Source organism: Dinoponera quadriceps, unplaced genomic scaffold (genome assembly GCF_001313825.1).
Source record: "Dinoponera quadriceps isolate SergipeBrazil2010 unplaced genomic scaffold, ASM131382v1 scaffold2420, whole genome shotgun sequence".
In the NCBI taxonomy this organism is placed as follows: domain Eukaryota; kingdom Metazoa; phylum Arthropoda; class Insecta; order Hymenoptera; family Formicidae; genus Dinoponera; species Dinoponera quadriceps.
The window spans coordinates 987,622-998,492 of record NW_014556754.1 but is presented as its reverse complement, the minus strand read 5'-3'; the positions used below and the strand labels follow the sequence as shown (position 1 = coordinate 998,492).

Here is a 10,871-nt window from a genome sequence, read left to right as displayed (position 1 = left end):
TCTATAGTTCCGATAGTCGCCAGTGAGCGGCAAACGCCTCGACTTATCTTACAGATTTTACGACTCCTATCGAGATAGAAGTTTCAGAGAGAAAAATAAATTTCATAAATTCAAGTTGATTTTTCGACCAACATGTGTGTAACACTCGAACGTAAACGAGGAAAATTCATAACCAAGTACCAATATAATGTATGATAGGATAATATAGGGTCATTATATTATATTTTACATATTTTTTATTTATGCTTTTTACATCAGGTTATAAGAACGGGATTCAAATAATTTTTATATCTGGAGGAATCCGGAACTGAAAATGAAGTTTGAATCTATGTGGCTGTTTTGAATGGAAGGCAATTATTTTCCGTCGTCGAGCCTTTATAGTATCTTTTTGAAGACTTTCACCCAGCATTGTTGAGCCGCTTTTTTTTCGGCAGTGTGTTTTTTTTCATTCTCCAATGTTATGCTTCCTCATAATACACGTAATTTGTACAGAACATTCTTTTGGTATTCGCATATTTTGTTTTACCTTTTCACCGTAGTTTAATATCTCTTACGAATGTATTTTAAATATTATTTACATTTGTACAAACGATATATTAAAGTTAACGATGCCGTTGTCGTAGCTTGTGAGCTGCCGGTAGAATGTAAAATCTCGTTCTTCAGTAACTTCTCTCGCAATTTCTCAAGATAACTCGTTCTCACATGTAGTCCTTGATCCGAAACTAGAAATCGTAAATCGTAACATTTACCGCAATTGAAATTGACAAAGCCAGGGAATAACGCAGTTGGACAAGAGGATTAAGAAAATTGCGAAGACCAAACAATTCGAACGATACGAATGTTGAGCTCGAAACGTAATTCAGATTACGTTTTTTAAGCTGGAGGTATATTTGAACAATTCGAACTGTAGAATTAGAGAGCATTTTGAATTCTGATTTATGCGCTGTCACACTTGAAAAATCTGTAGACAATTCAGAATTGAAGTTGCATATATAACGAAGTAAATTCGCGAAGCAACAATTAGCGGGCCTTATGTGGAAACACGAGCCACCTCAGAAAGTTGAGTCGTGACTATTCATCGGAAACTGCACTCTACAGTAAAACCCATTGGACAAGGCAAAACGAATCCAGGCCTAAACGATTCCTTTGTTCTCCCGCATTAATATGCTAATTCAATTATCCGCGTCGTTGACAGCGAGAGGGCCTTGCTGACAGCCACCCTGAAGACCACCGAGGGTGACCAAATCAGTAGATGCTTGGTCACGAGGTTGTTTTACGTGCGAACCTGCTTCTATTCGGAAGATGATTTTTCTTTCGTTGTTCTTTTTTGAAACAGTTTTCGAAGAATACGAGAACGACTCAACAAGAACATATCTTCACATACCGGAACGTCCGAAGGATAAACAATTATTTTGTCGCTTAAAGATTGAATTTATTGAATATTTGACTCAATATATCGATTCTCTCTCTATAATACCGTAATAACGTGAACACATGTGTGTGCCAATCGATTTTGACCCCAACATCCGTGTTTACGTTGCACCAGTGTTTATATTTTGATTGTCGCTGAGCTTCGTGAGATTGCGAATTTGTAGTATTTCGCTTATCGTTGCCATTATGGATCTTTAGAAACTTCTGAATATTATCGATAATAGGGAAATATTGTTCAACTACTTAGTTGACTGTCATATTGTGAGCGAAACTATTATTAACTGTCACCGTTCAATTCTTTTGTTTCGTTGAGATGAATAATATATTAGTTAAAATGTGTTTTAATTTATTGGGAATATAATTTGCGCGTCTAACTTCTATTATATAATATATTAATATTACTGTATATTTCATTAAATGATATAAATAAAGTAGTATAAAGATATAAATATTGATATATTATTGATATATATACATATATATTTATTACGCGTATATCTATTAATATCCAAGTGTTTTCTATATTTTATAATACGTACAAATTGTAAAGGAAATAATTACCAATTTTTCTCCCGCTCTGTTGTTCACGTTGCCGGGCCGATTGGTCCGCTTGATTGTATTGCGCATCATAGTAGCAGGGAAGCTCACCGTGAAATCTCACGAACATCTCGCAACCTAATTATTAATTAACATTGTGAATAACTGAAAGAATATTATAAATACATTGTTATTAAGGGGTGCAGTAGGAAATGTTACAGAAAAATATGTAGAAATTATTAAGACAGATTAAATTTTAATGTTATTCATAGTTATTTATTTGTAGGTGCACTAGATGCCATTTGGAGGTCTTACAAATTTATAGAAATAGTGAAAAGATCATTTTTATTAGTCAAAATTTACTTAGCAATAGATACTTAGCGATAAATTATATTAGTACGGAAAACAGCAATAATTTCATAATTCTGTCAGTTTAAGCAAAATGTACCCGAAGTAGAAACACGAAATAAAAATAACCGAAGAAACGAATAGTTTAGGAGTCTGAAAGAAAATGAGTTGCGGTTTGGAAGAAAAAGGAACGTTTCAAAGTGACGGCAGAACTTTACAGATGCAAAGAGTATTGAGAAATAATGATGAGCAGCATGGTTAAAAATGTGAAATTGCGGTAAGGCCTAGGAGGTTTAAAAGTGGAGTCGCGGAGAACATATAATAGGACACTATGTAGAATAGCAGTAAACGAAGCAATAACAAATTGTTTTGAAATATTACAAAGCAATTTAATAAGTTACGTTATTTATATTATTTACACATAATACTGTAACTGGTCCGTTTGATTGCGGACGTACAGGAAACGGAAAATAAAAGTTCACATAGCAAACAGAGTGAATACAGCTTTAACGTTTTGCGATCCGTGCTCTGCATGACGCTGTCGCGCTATCTGGATCAAGTAAACTAACTTATGATCCATATCTTGATTGCAAATACATGTCGATGTAAAAGAACTTATTAAAGTTAAAACACTTCGCTTAATAAATGTTTATAATATTAAACGTTTAAAAGTTTAATGTTTTACGTTGCAGTGCCGTTATGATATAACAGCTCAAGATTCGCACGACATCGCCAGCTGACCGCAAAGTGTTAATGTTATAGTAGATCGCTCAGATGAGAATGATGAGTTTGCAGAGGATAAATCTGTTAAAAATATTATACTTGAGAAAAATCTTGTAGATCCTGAGTCAAAATTTTGAAATTAACTGTAAATTGCAAAAGTATTAATTTATGCATTTAACAGTATTCCTTAAATTGCATATCCCATCTTGAATATGTTCACCTTTCGTTTTTATCTAGCCTTGTTACAAATTTAAATCTCTAATGAAACATTCCGGATATACTGCTGTTAACTCTCTTGCAACTTTCTTTTCATTCTTTTTAAATTTCTGATTTTTATCGGAGCTTTTAATCTTCAAACAAGAAATACCATAATGAGATTATGAGCAATGAATGTTATTTTATTATATTTATCCGTTTGATTGTTATTTTATTATATTAATCTTTAAACTTAAATACTAGCTAACTGAAACACTATTAGTATGGACTATTTTCAAAGTCTTTGAAGTTCGACTAGAATTTTCCAAATTAACATATAATCGATATTTCGACTTGGGATCTATCGAAATTGATTCATGTCAAACTGCAAACACTTGCTTTGCAATATATTTAAAATCATCGTTATATAATGTCGTATCTCATTATCTTGTGTCGTACTTTACATCTTGCCAGATTTGCGGCACTTGTTACGAATGCTGGAACATCTCTTTCGAGACTGGATCACATCGGGTGAAGGCCTTCTTCGCTTCTACAATACACCTTGTACTTTCGCGTCTGTCCCGAGAATTTTGACGATCTTTATACGGACGTCTGATACGGTAAATACTCTTCCAGACCCGACTCCTTATAAATATCACGTCAAAAGTCACATCACAGATCGGACCCCTGAAACATGTGCGAAACATTTTACGACTTCGGAGTGTAACGGGCTGACGTGGTGTATCTTAACCAGGCATACCTGAATAGTATATATCTGTGAAGATGTATGTACAGCTATGTACTTATAAAGGATACCGCGTATCTGTAGCATTCCTAAGAGGCCCAGCATGGATCTGCTGTTCCGGGTTGATCGGAGCCAGAGTATCGGGTTGACTGGCCACCCCCGAGACTGCCTGCGCTTGCATTAATGGTGTTTCTGATGGATCCAGATATCGGTGAGGAAGAGAACATTAGTTGGGGATGAGGTCCGTCAGTTCCTACGGTTTAACACGACCGATAGGGAAGGTCTGATTCACGAATACGCTATTGTCGAGTTCGGAAATCTGGACTTACCTGCGATCGGTGCCGGTGGATAGAGACTCGGGTAGAAGTTATTAGCGACCACGCTCGCGTTATTGTTGACGGCATCGGCGGCTGCGGCGGCCGCCACTGCGTAGGCCGTGGCGGGCGATGCTGCGACAGTATTGTTCCCCGTTACCAGCTTGTTGAGGTGGAGGTCGAAAGTGGGAGTACCGAAATACGGTTGTAGGGGTGAATAATCGAACGAGTGTGTGTGGTGATGATTGACCGGATGCGCCGGCGTGGCGAAATACGTCGGCAGAGGAGGGAAGGCGGGCGGGGGGAAGGAATTGACGGGTTGGTGTTTGCTAGTCCGGTACGAGGTCCTCATTTTTCTTCGGGGCCGGTATTTGTAGTCCGGATGTTCCTGCTGGTGTAAGGTGCGTAGCCTCTTCGCTTCGTCGATGAACGGCTGCTTGTCTTCCTGGGGAAGTTTCTTCCATTCGCAGCCGAGCCTCTTCGAAATCTCCGAGTTGTGCAGCTTTGGGTTCTCTTTGGAAATCTTCTTCCGTTCCTCGCGCGACCACACCATGAAAGCGTTCATAGGCCTCTTGATGTGTTGCTCGTCCGATCCGGGCGTTTGCCGTCCGTCGCTCGCTGCGTCTTGCGTCACGTCGTGTAACGAAGGGAGCTCCATGCTCGGCATCGTCCAGAATCGGTGAGTTTCCATTATCCGTCCTCCCGTTGAGTCTTGTTTGCTGAACGAAAGGATGCCTCTCGATATTTTCTTCACCCTGAACTAGTTCCGGCGAGAGGATGCCCGTGAACAACCGACGAAAACAGTCCCCAGTCACACGTGTAACGACTTTTCGGATGCTGGTGCGCGCATCGACGCGCTTTGAATCGACTGTGCTTGAACGAAGAGCCGGTCTTGACTGAGCTCGATACGGGCTCACCGCGGCGGACTTGCCCGAAGCGTCCTCTCTTTTCATCTTCTCTTTCTCTTTCTCTTTCGCATCCATTGCAAATTCCTCATTCGGCTCACCTTCGGGGGCGTGTAGCTTCGTAGTCGGGTATTTCTACGTCACAACCCACCGGACGGCCCCTCGTGCTCGATTGGTGCTCGCCTCTCCGGCGTTCGTGTAACTTCATCGCGCTTTGCGCCACTTCGTTGCGCTTCATCCTACATCGTCGCTCTTCGCCACCCCACTTTGCGACTCGCCACGAGCGGAGCTGGCCGCCTCGGCGATACCGCGGACTGCAATTATTATTATCGATTACCTCGATACGATGAAGTACAAATAGCGTATAGACCGGTCGTTATTGACTGGCTCCGTTCGCGCACCGTCGTCGCACGCGCGCCACCGCGACACGGTATCGCGCGATAATTGGTTACGCTCGCACACCTATTCACTGTGAAGAACATCCTTCCCTCCCCTCGTCCGCTTTCAGAGATCCTGGTCAGTTTTCGGTTATGGCTCTCAAGTTTTTCTGGACCAATCCCGTCCGGCCACCACCTTCGCTTCTACTCAAGAATAGTGATTGTTTGGAATTGTATGGGGAGAGGGACGGGAAAAGGGAAGGGATGCTTTTCCATGATTGGGTTTCATGATGACCTGAGCTGAGTGTCGGCAGGATCGATCGCTCGTCCGACAGTTTCAGAGTAAGTTGCGACGGTGTATCATGGTTGCTACTTAAGAAGAACACGCACAAAGTAGTTTCACGGAGCCCGGATATATTGAGTGTATTGGTTCTCAATATTGATAGTAAACATCACTTTTTCATTTCTAATCTAATTTTAAATAGAAGATGAAAGATTAACCGCGAGATCGTATTCGTTTGCTTGATGGATTCTAGTAGCCGGTACTGGCTGAATATTAATTTGTATTTGAATGAGAATTTAAATTCAAAGAGTGGCAATTAATAACGGTTCGTCAGTTTATAATCAGAGTAGTGGTGGTTCATATTCCTGGATGATAGATCCTGGATTAACGGTTCGGCGGTTTCGGGTTGGAGATGTCAATTTTTTTCCGGTTCCAGTGTCTGGTAATTTTTTCTGAGATCTCAGGAGGTAAAACGAAAGAATAAAAACCACGTGCCGAAAGTATCATACTAAGACACCACGGGTTTAGTATCCAAAGTTGTCGAGTTTATCGCCGCAATATTTCAAGTTAGCTGCTGCTATCTGACGTCGAGTAGGGTAACTATTGCTTTCTGCTTTGACGAGGGTCCCTATCTTACCCTCTCGTCCCCCAATATGATCCACAGCCGCGTTATTTTCTTCTCCGCACCGTTGGAACTTCTCGCAGTCTTTCTTTTTTCTTTGACGAGTAATCAATCAGGAGTCTACTGTAAAGCGAGTTTCGACCTATTTGTGTATACACACATACATACGCGTGTAGAGGGTGAGAGAGGAGGCGGAGCGGGGGGGGAGGGAGGGGGAGCGGTCGCTTCTGTGAAACAATGCCCGGCAAAATCTGACGGTTGCCCTCCTATGGGAAATCTGCGGATACAATGCAAAAAATCCTCTCGACGACAGGGCACTTGGATTAGAATGAAAAGCGGCAAAAGGAGAGAGCGCTGCCCCCTTTTCCCAATCCCGAATCACCCCTCCGTCGTCCTGGTCGATCCTCCCACCTTCCCGACTCCCGGAGGATATTCAGCGACGCGAACGAATAGACGCCGTTCGCTTTCAGCGAACAGTATTAGTTGTTTTGTGCTTTCGTATTACGACTGCTTTTCGACGTCTCCTCGCCGCCACCATCAAACACTTCCTTCCTCTTTTCTTCCTATTGTTCGCTCGCATCACGTTTGTTCCTTCGTAGTCACCATTGAACACTAATAATTGGGATTCATGATGACCCAGAGCTGAGTGTCGTCTTATTTAAAATTTTGCCGCTCGCATCGCGCGTTGCAGGACGAACTCTTGTTGCCCGCTAATATTATTAAATCGTATTAATTTGGAGAGTCGTCCGATCGACGGTCGCGTAAACTTACCGAGGAACTTGCGAATTACAACTGCGAGCTTTCACGCCCAATTCTGCAGAAGCGCCGGCAGTTTCTAATTAATCGCGAATCGAATGCAATCGAAGCGCGAAACTTAATTTTTAAGTCGGGCATTTTTTACAAAGAGGTTCGCAATCGCGAGATATCTCTCGACAGCGTCACTTCCTCATTGATCTTGGCGCGATCGGATAAAAATAGTCCAGAAAGGCGAGCCCGTCGGCTAATAATTTATTATCACGCCGGGGTGCGCCACCCTGAAAAACAAAACCCACCCTCGTCGCGGCGTCGACAAAGGTGGCGGAAGGAAAAACGAGGAGCACGTCTCTTCCGTCGCGGAAAAAATCCGACGACGTGGTCGCCATTCCGTCGGCCTCTCCGCGAATACCTCATGCGCGCACACACACACACACACACACACACACACACATGCGCGTGCACATACATTCTTACCCGCATGCAGTCGGGTGCAAATTGGTATTGAAAAATCTCGAAGTCAATTAAAACTCCGGGCACAAAGGATTCGGCGAGACAAAATACCAATTATCTCATATCCTCGCCGTCGTCCTCTCCCGCACTCTCTCCTTTCCCTGCCCGACCGATGTGGCGGAAGGGGGTGGCGGAGGGGGAGGGGCGGCTTTCCCTTGCAAGAACTCAATTCCATTAGGCATTGAAGTGAGTAAAACGAGGATGGGCATCTATATAACGCACTCGCATCTCGCTTATCTACCTAATAAAGGTTTCTCTCTCCCCTCCCCTTCGGCTTCTTCCACCTCTGTGGCACCCCTGTAGTATAAAGCGTGCGCCCCGTGAGGTGTCTGCGAGACAATCCCCCGGGATGACAATGCTTATCCCACGTATGAATGCCGACGATGCTTCCTAGGTAATTTAAGTATAGCCCACCCGCTATCATCCCCTTCTTCGCTCTTCATGCACTTCCACCCGTTCGCCGCGATTCACGGGGTTTTCAATCGCCGGTCCATGACAATCCGTTGTCTGCGCGTTAATGATTGCCCTTAAGATTCATTCCGGATCTGAATTCGAGGGACGGTGGAGAGCGACATGAGAGAGATTCGCAGCGATGCGGTTCAATGCGAGGAAAAATTTCTGTTCGTCGATCCGGGAGGTCGACGAGCATCGAGGTCGTCATGAACCCCCCCGTGATCGACGGAATATTCGGTAATTAATGTGAAATTACGGAATATTCCTTTATATCTATTTATAATATAATATTTATTTATATGTTAAAGGGATCGTTAAATTAGCGTCTTAAAGACCCCAAAATGCGTTTTTCGGTACTCATACCGTAAATGCGAATAAAACTTGAGTAATTTCGCTTAATTAGCAATTAAGGTATAGCTAATTAGTAATCCTCTTAGAGGATGCGTAAGGTTTCTCATGTGTGCGTGTGCATTCGACGTGTGACATGCGGAGCATGTAATTCGGATGCGCGAGATTATCCACGCGGCGTTCCCGACGTTGATCCTGCAAATTAAATTGGTTGCTCGACCGACGAGGCGAGTCGTCAAATCGGCGGGAACCGGTGGAACGTTCATCCTGCGAGCTTTTTGCAGCAGGTGAAGCACCATATTCGACTGATTATAGGCGATCGCGAAGGCATAAGGGTAGACAGCTAAGGCTCCGTCCCCAATAACTTCGTTCGGGGAATTTTCGACGTGTATTACTTCAAGATTATTCGAACGTGAATATTTTCAGATCTTAAAAAACCGCGAAATTTTCGATATTTCGCAAATATTCGAAAATCCACAAATCCATCATTCCGCGGTATCATCTTTAGTGTCTTTTGAATTATCGTATTATCGAATAGCTTTTTCAGCTCTTTCGTATCACTCAATTTATTTACACTTCCCTTGCTTACACATAAGAGAATGTTTGCCACGTAATTATGTAACGTTCAGTTCTCATAGATTCAAAACAGACGGATAATGAATCGCATACTTTCTCGGTATTATCCCAGACAACAGTAAATTACAAGCTCTTCGGTCGCTCGTTGGGGACGCAGCTTAAGGGGGTGCAAGATGGAGAGGAACGGCAACGGGTTCAGGGAAGCTCGCGCGCGAGAGCACAGGAGCACGATAGCGGGAGGAAGGGAAGGGGGGAGAGAAACCCGGTGGACCCATCGCGGTGCCACGTTGCCACCCCGAAAAGCACGCTCGAACGCGTTGCGTAATTAGCGACTGCCTCTCCGGTTTCGTAGGTGGGTAGGTTATATCCGGCAGAGATCAGGCGGATGGAGAGAAAACGGGGGAGGGGGTGGGCGGAAAGGGTCGGCGAAGTGCAACCCTAGAATCCGTTCGAGCGACTTACGCTGAAATCTGCCGCATGCGTTAGGAACACGTGCGCGATCTAAGGGTGCTTGCTTCGGGGTAGGAAGACGATATGTCGCGAATTCACGTCTGAGGAATCTTGCCGATATTTATTCCCCATGTGATCTAAAGTTTCTGGGAAGAGCTTGCGTATGTATTCCGGTGAATTTCATGGTGAATTATCAGGACGTTAAAGTACGGAATTTCGAGACCCTTACAGTTTTTCGAGAATAGCTGTGGGATACGAAAGCAGATTCGTGCCGGTTGACGGAACACTGTGTTACCGTTTCGCTCGCTTTTGTCGTTTAGCTAGCGACGTTAAGGCTCAGCGTAATCATTATCGGCAAACATTGCCTGAGCAATCCTTGAAAAGCTTTCGGATTACGTACATACCGAGTTAGAAGCAGGATCAGCAGTTCGATCCGATTTCTTTGGAAAGCGAAGGGGTTTTGGCCGATCTATGCGGCTCGTGGCGTCGACACTAATCCTTTTGAAAACGTCCCACATAGGATGAGGGTGGGCGAAGAGGTGGGAGAGAGAGAGAGAGCGTCGTCGAGACGCAATTAATGCGGAAACCAGGCGCGGACGTCGAGGGAGTTTCGAGAAGGGCATCGCTATACCGTGAGATGTAATGACTAATTGAGATTGGAAAGGAAAAGGACAGGGGCGGGNGGGGGGGGGATGGAAGGGGGGGGGGGGGTAATACGTCATGGTAAAACGCGCATTTTCTCTTTCCGACGGGGGTTCCGTAACCCTCCTCCCACCGTCTAGTACCTGTGACAAAGGATCTCTCGCTTGCAGAACCACCAATGGAATTATGGATTCCTTCTCTGTCGAGGCTTTCGGGCTCTGCACGATTTTCTGTATAATCGATCGCGCAGGGGGGGATTATGCTTACGAAGCACGCAAATTGCGGGACCCACGATTGTGTTGTGGTACCAATACTTCCCGCAGGAAAGAAACGTCTTGAAGTAATATACTTCGCTGACGAAGCTGTTCGTTGTTTCCTGGGTGCGGGACAAATACTCGCGCGACCTCCCGGTGCGGTCTTCATCCACGCAGGGTTTCACGATCGGCTCCGGCAGATTCTCGATATTAGCCCCGATAGATTCTCCATAGTCGTCCAAACGCTGGCTTTGCTCCATATCGCGCCTAGTCCCGCTCGATCCGACGATAAGAAGCAAATCTGCCGGTTTGCGCAACGAGCGAGCGAGTCGTCCAGATACGTTCGCACATCGATCCGCGATTCGCCGTTGCCGGGGACGGGAAGCGGGGGAGGGGGGGGGG

General features: G+C 44.3%; 1 protein-coding gene across 3 annotated transcripts; it reads right to left on the bottom strand.

Moving 5' to 3' along the window:
• Positions 1-273: 273 nt before the first annotated feature.
• LOC106748077 (transcription factor Sox-21-B-like) lies at positions 274-5,171 on the bottom strand. Of its 3 annotated transcripts, XR_001374715.1 has the most exons (5): positions 4,309-5,171; positions 3,995-4,232; positions 3,694-3,921; positions 1,993-2,106; positions 274-722 (listed from the first exon to the last, which is right to left on the bottom strand). XR_001374715.1 is itself a non-coding variant. In XM_014626277.1 (2 exons), the coding sequence occupies exons 1-2, from the start codon at positions 4,982-4,984 to the stop codon at positions 4,069-4,071; spliced, it is 840 nt and encodes a 279-aa protein (XP_014481763.1). In that variant the 5' UTR covers positions 4,985-5,171; the 3' UTR covers positions 3,483-4,068. The 3 variants fall into 3 exon arrangements, 1 of the variants encoding a protein (XP_014481763.1); XR_001374714.1 differs by having other exon boundaries at positions 3,694-4,232; XM_014626277.1 differs by lacking the exons at positions 274-722; positions 1,993-2,106 and having other exon boundaries at positions 3,483-4,232.
• Between the last annotated feature and the right edge of the window lie 5,700 nt (positions 5,172-10,871).